At 44.9% G+C, this 15,173-nt stretch overlaps 1 protein-coding gene across 1 annotated transcript in view; it reads right to left on the bottom strand.

The window, feature by feature from the left end:
• Nucleotides 1–15,173, bottom strand: part of KIAA1217 (KIAA1217 ortholog) — a gene marked incomplete in the record, with an annotated part of 421,704 nt that overhangs the window by 398,292 nt on the left and 8,239 nt on the right. Inside the window, 1 exon segment of the mRNA XM_027771604.1 lies at nt 7,332–7,615. Coding sequence (XP_027627405.1) covers nt 7,332–7,615 — 284 coding nt within the window.

Genomic DNA, 15,173 nt, shown 5'->3' with positions numbered 1-15,173 from the left:
TTTTTAAAGAGGAGAGAATGAACTATAATTTGGAATATTAATGAATAAACAGGCAAAAATATTCTCCTTATTTTCATTTTCCCAGATGTCAGTATTGTAAGACCTCAGGACCAGACATACTGGACTAGAATAGAGAATGGTAAGTGGAACCCGACTAATCTCACAGGGGGCAAAGTGTCCCAGTGCCTTCTCCACATGGGCACAGCCAGAGGAGAGGCCTGGGGGCACCTAGGCAGCAGCCCAGTTGAGGGCAGCAGCCAAAGGCTTGCTGGCTGGTGATTGAAGGCGATAGATTCCCACATGCCAGAATGAGTCCGAACCTAGTGGCTTACTCACTTTCCCCTTTCTCTCTCTGTCTGCCTGTGGTCAAATGAAAAAATAATAACAACAAATGGAATTAAATAAATAAATAATTCTTTAGTGGGGTGGAGGAGGGCTTTCTGGCCTGACTGACCCCATTTCAGAGAGTCTCATTATTCACCTCCTGTCTCCCTAGAGTTGCACTCCATTATGGTCATGTGAAAGAATACTTTTATGCCTCTTCTGCTCTTCTCGAAACAGAGAACACATTGGCATTTTAAGTTAAAATGTATTACTCTTGGGACCAGCAGGTGGCATTGGACTACCACATGGCTGACCATGGTTCAAGTCCCAGATTTAGCAGTTTGCTTTCTTACTTTCCCTCTTTCTCTCTCTGGTGAGTGCACATGCCCTATAGCAAATTAAGAAGCATAATAATTGAGTAAATAATTCTTTAAAAAAGGTATGACTCTTCTCTTCTGAGGCTTAATCACATTAGATGTAAGAAAACACATAGACTAATTACAACTAAAAGGTACTATGAAAGGGTACTTCAAAAAAATTCAGGGAAAATAGAATTAAAGTATAAGTTTGTTTGGGGGTAAAAAAATTTTGAAATCCGTGCAGTTTTTACACAGTACACATTTTCTTATTTTTTTCTTTCAGTTTGCCAGAGAGTGCATACACTTGCCACAGAAAGAGAGAGAGAGAGAGAGAAAGAGAGAGAGAGAGAGAGAGAACCCTCAGTGGGATACAGTCATGCCACAATCCCTTCTCTCCGATTTTCTCCCCCGTTGGGATTTCCAGCACACATACACATTCACATGCCCATCTTGTTTCTCAAGCCACTGGGGCTGAGAGTTGAATCATGTGGTTGGCGATGGGGATCTGGCTCCCTTAATCACCAGGCCAAGGAACCAGTCCCATAAAGTACATTTTCCATGAACTTTTGAAGACCTCTTTGTATACCTAGTTAGTAAACCGGAAATTCCCATGGGCAACAGAAGAAAAGATGAAAAAAAACTGTTTTCAGAAAGATTCCTGAGATTAGGAGTGGAAAGCTGACTTCTGCAGGTGAGCAGCCAGTTGGACATGCATTCCTTTACTAGTGAAGATGTGAAAAAAGAGCATTTCCTATCGTATAGTTATACCGAGACCGTGACTTGGAGGGGCTGCTGAACTGCAGACCCTTCCAAATGCAGTCACTTCAAAGCAGCTACTTCTTTTCACAAAGGACTCTATTTTCTGTGGTTATTTCGTGTAGCACATGAATTCAATCAGATTTACCTTTTTAAAGAAATGGCAGCAGCGAAGTCACGTTTATGTCTCTATTGCTTGATCCAATATTGAGGAATAAACAAACATAGATAACCTGTTACCAAATGTTGGAAAAACTAAAGGTAGAAGAAGTTAAAACTAAAGTCGGTAAAGAATGAGAAGACCAAAGACTTTCAGAATTTTTTTTTTTTTTTAGATTTTTAACTATAGGATGCATACATTCAATCAGAGAGACAGAAAGCAAGAAACCATCCTCCTGGGGGGATGCCCACATTGCAACCTCTTGTCTTGGAATTTTGGGCAGGCACATACACATACACCAGGTGTGAGTTTTAAGCTGCCAGGTCCCAGACTCAAACCATAGTCAGCTACATGGGAGTCCAGTGATGTAACCATTATGCCATCTGCTGGTCCCAATAAGTAATTCTTAAATGAATTAATTTTTTTCTTTTTTCTTTTTTGGAGAGGTTTTTGCTAATAGGGAGTATGCGCTCGCTAGAAAGACAGAGACAGAAAGCGATAAATCACCCCCCAAGGGGGATAGCCACGTTGCAGTCTCTTCTACATCCTCCTCTTGGGATCTTGAGCACACATGCACATGCGCCTGGTGTGAGTTTAAGCCACCGGGTCTGGGACTCAAACCACGGTCGACTACATGGGAGTTCAGCGACATAGCCATTATGCTGGTCCCAATTTTTTTTTAAAAAAGTAAAATACCAGTTTGAACAATATAATAAAAATATTCTATGGAAATGGAAAAATAGGACCAGCAGTTAGCGTAATGGCTATGTTGCTAGACTCCCATGTAGCTGACCACAGTTCGAGTCCCGGACTCGATGGCTTAAGCTCACACTGGGCGCGTGTGCGTGTGTGCCCAGGATCCCAAGAGGAGAATGGAGGAGAAGGGATTGCGGTGTGGCTATCCCGGGTGGGGGGGGGTGATTTCTCACTTTCTCTCTCTCTCTCTCTGTCTTTCTGGTGAGCGCACACACCCTATAGCAAAAACCTCTAAAAAGGAAAATGGAAAAATAAGCCATTTTAGGTACTCAAATATTTGTTTGGTTGATAAAAAAAAAATAAAATGATTTTAAATACTAATTTTAAAACAGGAGTCTCCAAGATTCTTCTTTCAGATACCATAAGCCAGAATATAAATGCTAAGAGCTGTGCGTGCGTGTGCGTGCGTGCCCAAAATCCCAGGGGAGACTGAAGAAGGGATTGGTCTGTGGCCAACACCCTAGGGGTGATTTCTCACTTTCTCTCTCTCTCTCCTGTGAGTGCAAGGTCCTATGCCAAAAATCTAAACAAAGAAACAAACCAACAACAAAAGAGCTGCTCTTGAAACAGTAGGAGGTTCCGCCATTTTCTTTCTCAATTCTGTATGATGTAAATGCTACTGTGCTTTGGCAAACTAGGGACCCGAGGCAGAGAAAGATTAAGTCATTAGCTCCAAATCATACAATTAGCATCTGGGAAAGGTTGAATTCAGACCAGACTGGCTAGACCCCAGAGCTAAGTCCTTAGCTGCCAGACAATAGGGCCTTCCTTCTGATTTTCCCACACAGCCACAAGGCCCTCAGTGCCTTGAGGCAGTTCACAATGACCACAACTTCCACTATGCAGATAACCCTTATACTGCGTAAAGGTCACCTGCAGTTTGTGAAGACTGTAGAGGGAGATAAGGTAACTTCTTAGCTTTTGAATAGTTTAGACTGGAGGGGGGGGACAACTCTTGACCAACTTACGTTTTTCCTTTTCAAATTTTTAAAAATTTGCTAGAGGACAGGGATGCTTGCCAGAGACTGACAGAGATAGAGGGAAAGTGAGAAAGCACGCCCCAGAGTGGATGGCCACACCACAATCATTTCACCTCCATGCTCCTCTCGGGATTTTGGGTATACACATGCACACATATATGGCTGGGCCTGTTCTATTTTGTATTCATGATAAAGCACATGTGCACACGTAAGGGGATGCTAGGGATGGAGAGAGAGAGGAGCACCCTCCACGGTGTCTGGTCATGCTTCAATCCCCTTTCTCCTGTCTTCCAGCCCAAGAGATCTTGGGCACTCACACGTGGCCAACCGCGCTGGGGATTCAAACTGTGGCTGCCACATGGGATCCAGCTTCCCCTGAGCAGCACATTACTGCTGCACCTCAGAGCCAGCATGACCACCCAGCATGATACTCTTTAGACTCAAATATGAGTTTTTCAACCATGAACTTTACAGTGTTTAAACTCAGATTTTGAAATACACGTCATCCTCTAATTCAGATTATCTTTAACACCAAGGAATTGAAACCAAAAATTTCCCAGTACCGACATATTCCATGTAAAGTGAGAGATACATCATTTTCAACATCTCGTTCTGTTTTTCGCTCATTGACTTGTTTCTCACTAAGACCACTTCTACGGGAAGCAGCCAGGAAAGAGTCCCTGGGAGAACATCTGATATTTAGCACCTCAAGCTCTGGAGAAGCACATGAGACCTGTGTTATTTAACTTCCTCCTTACAGCTGGCTGTGCGATCCTCCTACAAAGGAAGCCCGGAATAATCCATAGTCAGAAAGCCAGGGAGGAACAAAGTGTCCCAGAGAAGAGGACAGGAAAGAGGAAATGGGTGGTAGAAGAAAAATGAAAGAGACAGAGATGAGATGATGTCCTTACGGATTTCATAAACCACCAGCCTAAGCTGATCTTTGGCGTTTATGACGCTGGTTGGGGTTTGTTTGCAGAAGCACAGTGACAGAATAAAAAATGTGTACGTAGATTTGTACATCGAAACCTCTCCATTGGGGAGTCAGCGTGGAGTACCAAAGAGCCAGGAAATCAGAATTGGCACTCATTCTTCTGGATCACAGAGAAGAGACGTGTGATGAGCCATAACAGGACGACACCCGTGGCAGACAGGTAGGTAACAGGAGACCAGAGCTCAATGCCCTGAGCCACGTTCATTGTTCCCTTTCATCTGCGACCATGAACCCCACAACCTTGTGGTTATAATTAGGCTCCCCGTGTAATAGTTTTAGCCAAAGCCACCATCATCAGAGTGGTAGCAATATCATGACATCACAAATAATAATAGCAACAAAAAGAATGGAATTTTCCTTTTCTTTTTTGTTTTGTTTTGTTTTTGTTTTTGTTTTGTTTTTGCTATGGGACATGTGTACTCACTAGAGAGAAGAAGAGAGAGAGAAAATAAGAAATCACCCCCAGAAGGGATGGCAACACAGCAATCTCTTCTCTCTCAGTCTCCTCTTGGGGTTTTGAGCATGCACACATGCACGCATGCCTGGCGTGATTCTCAGGCAGCTGGGTCCAAGATTTGAACTGTGAAGTTGACCATGTGGGATCCAGCCATCTTAACCACCATGCCACCAGCTGGCACAAAAATTGAAATATTTATGACATGGAAAAAGACACCATTTTGACAGGCTTATTTTTAATATTTTGCAGTAAATTAATACATTTTAACTTTAAAGAAAAAATATTCTTTCTCCTTACTCATCACATAGTCAGTTTCTTAGTCTTCTTTGCCCTTGTCCGCATGGTCTCTCTCTCCCTCTCCCCCACCCTTCTCACTCTCCTCTCTCTCTCTCACACACACCCTCATCATGTCTTTTTCTCCATGTACTCAGGCCACGCTAGACTCTAAACTTACAAGCAGTGATCTTTTAACTTGTAAGATGGAATAAACAAGGATTCTGAAACTTAATCGAGTTCAAATTCGAAAATTTCCATAGCAAATTGTGTAACTGTAACTTCTCTGAGTTTGAGTTTCTTCAATCTAAATAGCTTTGGATAAAATATGGTGACACAGGGACAGGCACAGATTCCGTTACTTAAATGCAACAAACTTATTATTAAAAAGAAAAATGGGATTATTCTCTATATATGCTTGAAATGAAGACAGCCTTCCTTTTCTTAATTACCAAAGAGTTCACCATCAGCCCATCTGTACATCAACCAGGATTCCTAAATATTTTCTCCTTTCCTCTGGATCTTTTGGCAGTGTCAACAAAAAGCAAACATAGTGTATAAAACACATTTCGCGTTTGGGCCAGCAGGTGGCATGGTGGTTGGGGCACTGGATCCCAGATGGCTGACTCTGTGGTTCAGATTCCAGACCCAGCGGACTAACTCACACCAGGTGAGTGTGTTCACATGTGCCCCAAATCCCAAGAGGAGCATGGAGGAGAAAGGACTGCAACACGGCCATCCCCCCCAGGGGTGTGATTTCTCACTTTCTCGCTCTCTCTCTCCAGTAAGCACATGTGCCCTTCAGCAAAACTCTATTTAAAAAGCAAACCAAAACAAAAACATAGCTCTTGTGTTCAGGCATGCTGATAAAGATCCCCTAGAAGTGAAGGCTGAATTTAAGGGACAAAATGAGATTGAGGATAAAGTATAGATTTAAATGATTCAGGCCAATGCCAACCTCCATGACCACGAAGAATCAAAGGGTGAGCTAGTTAGCCATCATTTTTACAGTTAACTGGCAAGATAGCAGACTGCAAACATGGAGCCTGTCTCCCCATCCAGAGTGCAGCAATCAATAGCAGCCTCCCTCCTTCCTGCCCCCACCCACCACACACACGGCTAAGTGCTCTCTGCTTCCTTTACTACCTTCTCCATACTCAAAGGGCAATCTGATAACACACCCCTGAGGCCCACAGTGGAGGCCTCACATCTCCTGTGACCCCAAACCAGCTCTGTCTGCTCTAAAGCAATTGCACACAGCTAAGAAACAAAAACATTCTGAACCACAGTGGGTGATATCTGTGTGGCTGTCAAGATAACCAGAGAAAACAGGTAGCCGAAGACAGCAGAAAGGAAGGCATGCAAAGGGAAACGTCTGTGATAAAAAGGGGAAAAAGCAGACACAAAACCCTAATGTCAGCTTCTTAAGGATAAGGGATTTATCAGAAGTCTCTCCCTCTATGCTCTGAAATGTATATATGCACTTGTGTATTCATTTACTCACTCACTCGCAGTGCTAAGTAAGCACTCTGGGCTTTCAGGGTGTATACAAGTAGTTGCACTGCAGACTCAGTAAAGTAACACCACTTCATTGCCTGTTCTTCACATGTTGCTACACTTTGAATGCCGCCCTCAGACAACGTGTTGGGATGTGGTTGTACTGTAAAGGTGTAAATTAAAAACTTCATCTTGCCATGGTGTGCCAGGGTGGGGTCTTTGGGAGGGATAAGGTCATCAGGGAGGGGCCCCTAAGACAGAGCTCTGGTGGGTTTATAAGAAGGGAAAGGAGGCACCCACCATAGGCAGAAATCTACGGACAATGGCTCTGCTCAAGATCCTGCCCTCTGCCATGTTATAGTCTCACCAGATGTTGGCCCCCGGACCTGGGATGTCCACACATCCGCTGAGTAACCTCCACTCTACGGATCACCCAATTTCAGATATTTCTATTGGCAACTCAATAGCAGGCTAAGATGCATGTGTCACCGAACCAGGGAAAGCTCTTTTGGGGAACTGCATGCTCTCTGGGCCTGTCCTTTCTAGCTTGGCCTCCTGTTCTCTTGCTGTGTGAGCAAAAAGGACTAAGCTTGCAGGTGGAACTTTTTCTATAACCTGTCTCCTTCTCCCAAGTCCCCTACCCACCCCCAAAATACATAGAACAACTAGTAATAGGCACAGTCCTAACAGTTTATCCCTCCTTTAGACTGGAGACCATTGGCTTGCATGGTACTAGTGAATGAGCTCCCCGAGGAAAATGGCGGCCTATCCCTACCTGGTCTCTCAGCCTCTCCTGGTGGCCCATGATCGCTGTGGCATGATGTGGGTACTTCTGTTTTAGGTGTTCAAGGAAAGCTTCTCTCTTCCTATCCATCTCAGATGTCTGCATGCCCAGTATTTCTTTGGAACTTCGGGGCCCACCTACAGTGTGTCTCCGTGGGATATTGCGGGAAGACTTAGAGAGGGAAACACGCCCGTTTCCATTAGAAAGGCGTTCCTTGGTTCTGCGGCATTCTGCATCTTCTACCGCCGTGACATGCAGATTGCTTTTTCCTGGTTCTGAAAGACAGAAACAGCACAGGTCACAATGCATGATTTCACAGTAGAAAGCTCATTTACAGAACACCGAGAGGGTTCTGGTAACAGTTAAGGTATGAATGTAACTTAACAAATCTTTTTTTTTTTTTTTTCACCAAGAAGAGAACAAATCTACAATCACAAAAACTATGAGGGGGGCCTGACTTAAGCACTGCACACAGAAAGCGAGATTCCACACGACCAACCATGGTTTGAATCCTGGCCACGCCATGGCAGTGGCTTGAAATACATGTTCTGTGTGTGTGTGTGTGTGTGTGTGTGTGTGTGTGTGTGCCTTAAATCCTGACAGTATGGAGAAATCAGAGGTGGGGGGGGCGCGAGGAAACTGTAATATAATCATACCCTATTAGGGAGATGTGTTTTCTCTTTCTCTCCGTCTCTGCCTCTGACAGTACACATACCCACTGGCAATTGAAAATAAAAAAGAATGATGAGGGCTGACAGCAGTGGCACAGCAGGAACACGGCCATCTGCAATGCTGGGCACACATGGGAGGGTCCCAGGTACACATCTGGCTTTTCCCTGTACATGTTGGATATGTGAGTGCTCATGGTCCAGGCTGGCTAGGGCTGGGCTGGATCATGGTGGGAAGGCCCTGTCGGGAGTGCCTGTCTCTCTTTCTCTCATGGAAGAAATAAAAACAAAACAAACTTTTCTCGTTTTCTTTTTCTTTTTCATGTTTTGCTAGAGGGTACACGTGTTCCTCAGAGAAAGACAGAGAGGGTGAGGAGAAAGCACTCCCCCATGGGAGATGGTCATGCCTCAATCTCTTCTGCTCCATCTCTCCCTCCTTTTGGGATTTTGGGCAGGTATGCATACATGCTCCACAGCATTTTTTACGCTGTTGGCTCAGAGACTCAAACTGTAGTCAGCCATGTGGGATCCAGCTGCCTTATCCACCAGCCCACAGAGCCAGCCTAATTTTTTTGTTTTTTACAAAATAAATTTTTAAAAAATCTTAATTTTAAGACTTATTGTATTTAACTTTATTTATCCATTTATTTATTTATTTATTTATTTTAATTTGACCAGAAAGAGACAGAGAGAGAGTGTGTGTGTGAGAGAAAGCCACCGGGTCTCGAACTGCAGTCAATCATGTGGGAGTCCAGTGCCCTTAACCACCACGCCACCTGATGGCCCCATTTTTTGTTGTTGTTTTACAAGATGAAAAAAGTTAAGGTATTACAGTAAAAACTCTGCTCGTCTGTCTTTTCCTGAAGTTATTCAAAACATGAACACTTCATCAGACCTGTCAAGAGGCAATTGGCTTACCTTGTAATCTCATCTATAATTATAGAAAAATGATTGAGTGCAATGATTCTGATTTTTGAATTTTTCATCACCAAGAACTAAATAGTGATCACCCTACACAGAGGTTGAATAATCACTGACACAAGGGAACCTTTATAAAAAGTCTTTTTCGGGAACCAGCAGTTAGCGTAATGGCTATGTCGCTGGACTCCCACGTAGTCAACCGCGGTTCGCGTCCTGGACCCAGTGGCTTAAAACTCACGCCGGGCGCGTGTGCGTGCGTGCCCAAGATCCCGAGAGGAGAATGGAGGAGAAGGGATTGTGGCGTGACCATCCCCCCTGGGGGGTGATTTCTCGCTTTCTGTCTCTATGTCTCTCTCTGTCTGTCTGGCGAGCGCACGTGCCCTACAGTGAAAATCTCTCCAAAAAAAAAAAAAAAAAGTCTTTTTCCCCTTGTTGGCAGAAGCCAGACAAACAGCAGAATATCATTAGAGGTATGGGCCGGCCCTGTAGCCTGGTAATTAAGTGAGCTGGATCCCACCTGATTGACTGCAGTTTGAATCCCAGCCCTGCTGGCTTGAGAAACATGCCAGCTGCATGTATGTGAGTGCTCCAAATCCTGACAGGAGAGAAACAGAGAAGGGACCGCAGCACGGCTATGCACCATGGTTTCGGTGTGTATGTTTTCTTGCTTCTCTCTTCTTCTCTCTGGTGAATGCAAGTACCCCCTTGCTATTAAAAACAAACAAACAAACAAAAAAGAATACTGGGACCAGCAGATGGCATAATGGATATATCATTGGGCTCCCATGCAGTCAACCACAATTCAAGTCCCAGCCTTGGCCTTAAAATTCACACTGGGTGCGTGTGCGTGCATGCCCCAAATCCCGAGAAGAGACTGGAGGAGAAAGGGTTGTGGCATGGCCATCCCCCCTGGGGCATAATTTCTCATTTTCTGTCTGTCTCTCTGGCAAGCGCACACACACATCCTATAGCAAAATTAAAAAAAAAAAATCTCTCTAAAAAAAAGGAGAGTATATCATTAGAGGTAATAATTGCAGGGATGTTAAGTAAAGGCTTAGCTACATTTTACTTGTAGAGGACTTCACCTGAAACACACAGGGAAAGAAAAGAGCCATGTGATTTGGAAAGCTTTGACCTAGACATGCTGCCTCAGGGCTGGTCTTTAAGGGACAGCTGATTTCCACCGAAAGCAGATCAAGTAGGGCATGAACTGCCACCGCTCAGAGTGCAGGGCGTGTACAGGGAGTCTCCACTCATTCTCAATGGTTGGGAAATGGGGTATCAGGATTAAATATTCCTGTTAACTGAGGCGGGGGGGGAGAGTTCTTTATAAAAGCAGATGAAAGAGAGAAGGTGAAGAACTTTCAGAAGCATTTGAGAAGCTGGACAGGGTCCTTCCTAGAGCCAGGCTCTCCTCAGGAAGGGCAGTTCTGGTCGTGCAGGATTATAGATGCAGGCAGAGGAACACGTGCTGTCCACTGAATTACGAGGAAAAGTGCTCGTGGGATCTCCAAAATCCTGGCTTTAATCCTAGACTTAGAACAGATCATTTCAGGACCAGCAGTTGGCGTAATGACTATGTCGCAGGACTCCCATGTAGTCAACTGCGGTTCGAGTCCTGGACCCCGTGGCTTAAACTCATGCTGGGTGCATGTGTGTGCGTGCCCAAGATCCTGAGAGTAGAATGGAGAGAAGAATTGAGCATGGCCATTCCCCTAGGGGGTGATTTCTCACTTTCTGCCTCTTTGTCTCTCTCTTTCTGGTGAGTGTATGCACCCTATAGCAAAAACTTCCCCCTCATCCACCCCCCCAAAAAAAAGAACGGATCATTTGACCTCTCTCAGGCCCATTTTCTTCATTAATAAAATGAAGATGGTTGATCTAGCAGCAGATATGCAGAGCCTTCAACCTCAAAATCCTTTAAATCTGTCCTAAATTTTTTTAAAAGTGTTTCCAATAACAGTAAAACACTGTTACTGGAAACAATTACTTCCAATATTAATAATTTATTTTTGTAAGATAAGTGCAGAAAAATAGACTATCTGAGAATTCTGCTCATATGAAACTCATAGAATGCACAAACCAAACCGTCCCACCAGTGCAGTAAAACAACTGCACTAGCCCAGAGATTAGGAATAAACTAGTTTTCTAGAAGCAATGCCACCAACACTTTCCTTCTTTACCTAGAAATATCTATGTCAGAACATGAGGTACAGATGTCTTTCAGTGAGGCACAGAATGTTTTTTTTTTTGGAGAGGTTTTTGCTGTAGGGCGCGTGAGCTTGCCAGCCAGACAGAGAGAGACAGAGAGACAGAAAGCGAGAAATCACCCCCCAGGAGGGATGGCTACGCCTCAATCCCTTCTCCTCCATTCTCCTCTCGGGATCTTGGGCACGCACGCACGCACACGCGCCCGGCGTGAGTTTAAGCCACCGAGCTTGGGACTCAAACTGTGGTCGACTATGTGGGAGTCCAGTGACATAGCCATTATGCTAACTGCTGGTCCCAGGCACAGAATATTTTTTAATTCTAGCTGGTTTTCCTTTTCTAGATTTCCAACCCTTGATGTACGTTCTGGAAATAATTTGTCTTGTTTACCTTTCATTTCTCATTTCATTGCTAATGACAACATCTCTCTGAGACACGGATAAAGAGAGGGAGGAAAAACACAACCAAATGAGTTCATGCTTCTGCTTTTCATTCGTTTCAGCAGCAAGTTTAGAAAGGGAAGAAGATGGAACTCTTGGTGAAAACATATGGGGGGTCATCCTTCTACTACTCAGACTCTATCATGATGACATTAATAGTCTCTTCCTTAATAATATAGAAGTAATGGGACTCACTGAATAAAACTAGATGCAGAAAATGCCAGTTCTCATCCATGTATGCAGCCTGAAGAGATTTAGCTTTACCTTTTGCGTGCGTGGTACACATTTTTGCACGTTTCATGTTAACTGAAATTGTTATACACTTGCTATAACGTGGTTGATGTTTTCCTTTTATTTTATTTTAGATTTTTGCCATAGAGCATGAGCACTCGCTGAAGAGTAACAGGAAAAAGTGAGAAATCACCTTCTGGTGGCATGTTCACATTGCAATCCCTCTTCCTCCATTCTCTTCCCCAGACTTTGGGTATATGCATGTGCACGCACATGTGCCCAGCATGTTTTCAAACTGCCAGGTCTAGGACTTGAACCATATAGTTGGCCATGTGGGATCAGATGCTTTAACTTCCATGCCACCTCCTGACCCCCAGTTTTTTTTTTTTTCTTTCTTTCTTTTAATTTACCAGAGGGCATATGTGCTTGCCAGAGAAAGAGAGGCAAAGAGGGAGAATGCAGCCTACAATGGGTGTGGTCACTCCAAATCCTTCCTCCATCCATTTGTAACTTGGGACATGCGCACATATACATCTCTCATATGTGTCTCTATCTCTTTTTTTCTTTTATTATTCTTTGCCATAGGGTGCATGTGCTTGTTGGAGACAGAGAAAGGGAAAGTGAGAAGTCATTCCCCAGAGGGATGGCCACCCCACAGTCCCTTTTCTTCCATTCTCCTCTTGGGATTTTGGACAAACATGCTCACATGCACAGCGTAATTCTCAAGCCACCGGGTTTGGGGATTAATCCGCGGTTGGCCGTGTTGGATTTCCAGTGCCTTAACTACCACACCATGTGTTATCCCTTCTTAGGTGTTTTTCAAGCCACCAGAGCTGGGATTCCATTCAAGATTAGACCATGTGGGATCCAGTTTCCTTAATCACTAGACCATGGGGCTAATGCTGTTGACTTTTAAGTAGATTTTTAAGATTACTTTTGATATCACTAAAATATTTTTAAAATGATCTAGGACAGGGATAACCAGTGGCATGGTGGTTAAGCCACTGGACGCTCCCACATAACTGACCACGGTTCAAGTCCTGGATCTGGTGGCTTGCTTTCTCACTTTCCTTCTCTCTCTGTGTGTGTCTTTCTCTGGTCAAACTAAAATAAGTGAATGAATCAATAAAATTAAATAAATAATTCCAAAAATAAATAAGAGTTCTTAGTATTACTTTTTTTCTGGAGAGGTTTTTGCTATAGGGTGTGTGCACTCGCCAGAAAGAGAGAGTCAGAGATAGAAAGCAAGAAATCATCCCCCAGGTGGATGGTCATGCTGTAATCTCTTCCCCTTCATTCTCCTCTCAGGGTCTTGGGCATGCACACACACGTGCCTGGCATGAGTTTAAACCACTGGGTCCAGGACTCGAACCGTGGTTGACTATGTGGGAGTCCAACGACATAGCCATTACGTCAACTGCTGGTCCCTCTCTTAGTATTTTTTTTAATTATCTAGAAAAGCTAACTTGATGAACAGAAATGAGTCTCTGGAAATGTGATCCTCTTTACTTTTTAAAAATTATTTTAAACTTATTTATTTATTTTGGGAACCAGCAGTTAGCGTAATGGCTATGTCAGTGGACTCCCACGTAGTCAACCGCGGTTCACGTCCTGGACCCGGTGGCTTAAAACTCACGCCAGGCGTGCGTGCGTGCCCAAGATCCCGAGAGGAGAATAGAGGAGAAGGGACTGCGGCATGACCATCCTCCCTGGGGGGCGATGTCTCGCTTTCTGTCTCTAATGCCTCTTTCTGTCTGTCTGGCGAGTGCACACACCCTATAGTGAAAATCTCTCAAAAAAAATAAAAACTTATTTATTTATTTTAATTGGACCAGAGAGGGACAGAGCAAGCACAAAGGCGAGAGAGAGAAAGTGAGAAACCAAGTCGCCAGGCAGGTCCAAGACTTGAACCCTGGTTGACCATATGGGAGAACAACACACCACCTGCCAGCCCCGAAATGTGATCCTCTTTACGTGGGCGTAACACACATCCACATCCACCCCATGTAGACAAATGTTCATGTATATCCAATCCCACAGCAGGGACATTCTGCCTCGCGATGGCACACAGAAGCACATGAACCGTTCTGTTTCATCCCAGGAGCATCAGAAGAGACCCAGACAGCTGGAACAGTAACCCCTTGAAGACCATGAAGAGGTTTCCATTTTGTTCTTAGAAATGTATTGGGGTAGGAGCCAGGAGAAGTGAGTCTTGGAGGTCACTGTCAATCTTCTGTTGATTTGAGCTGCCCTAACTACCGGACCCATAAACCTGATTCTTTTCCAACACTTCTCACGGGGAAGGTCACATCAACCGTATATTACTTTCCTGTTTTTCTCTTTCTTGTGGATTTTTCCAAGATGTGTCTAGTTGCTCAACAGTGTAATGTGATTTGGAAGATAGCAGCAAACAGATAACGGGGCTGGAAGGATCGGTGTACGGCAGAGTTCCCAATGCCCTCAGGTACATGGCGTGATCCCTAACATGCTGAACTGCAGCGCTGGAGCCCACGTACCCGCTGCAGGTTCGGATCCCCAGGTGGGTCTGAGAACACACTAGGTGCACCCAGGTGCCCAGGATCTGGGGAAGGAGGTCACAATGTGATGCCTGTCAAGGCTGCTCCCATGCACACTCTCTCTCACCTGTGCACACATAGGTACTCTCCACCATAAGGAAAATAATAATAATTGCTTTCAGGGCCCCCTCCTTTCCTGTGCCCCATCCCTGCTCTGTGCCCGACTCTCCCACCCTCCTTACCCCACCCCCTTCCCAGGCACCTGTTTCGCTTTTCCCAACACCAGAACAAGCCAGCAGCCCTGCACCTGAGGGAGAAGCCACATCCCTGCCATCCCAGCCACATGGGCTGCATCGTCTCTGAGCCAAGGAGAAAAACTAAGCCAGGTCACAAACTACAAGAGGGAATCAGAAAGGACCCTTCGTCCCAGCTCTGCAGCCGCAGGGTCAGCCAGCCAGTCCTGCTAGCTCCTCAGCACCCACATGAATGGAGCAAAAGCTCAAGTGTGGATTGTGCAAGTGGTCAGAACAGACAGGCCATTCCACTTCTCGTCTGGAATGTGCTTCTGTGTGAACATTTGAATGCGGGTGTGGCCAGCTGTTTGCTATTCCGGGAATCCTTGTCAAGCAGCACAACAAAGCTGCATGAAGGGGGCCTGAGGGGAGGCTGAAAGGGGGGCCTGCTTCCCCTTCCTGCCCCTCCTACCCTCCTCGGAACCCAAAGCTCACAGCAAGTGGGGCAAAGAGCAAAATGGGCTCTGAGAGCCCAAAACAGCCCTTTGAATGATCGCAGGAGCAGAAGTGGGGACAGGGACCAGGAAGACAGGAATGACAGAGGGACACTCTTCAG

This window comes from Tupaia chinensis, unplaced genomic scaffold, assembly GCF_000334495.1.
Source record: "Tupaia chinensis unplaced genomic scaffold, TupChi_1.0 Scaffold000001_1, whole genome shotgun sequence".
In the NCBI taxonomy this organism is placed as follows: Eukaryota; Metazoa; Chordata; class Mammalia; order Scandentia; family Tupaiidae; genus Tupaia; species Tupaia belangeri.
The sequence above is the reverse complement of the archived record's forward strand: the minus strand, read 5'-3'. Positions and strand labels throughout refer to the sequence as shown.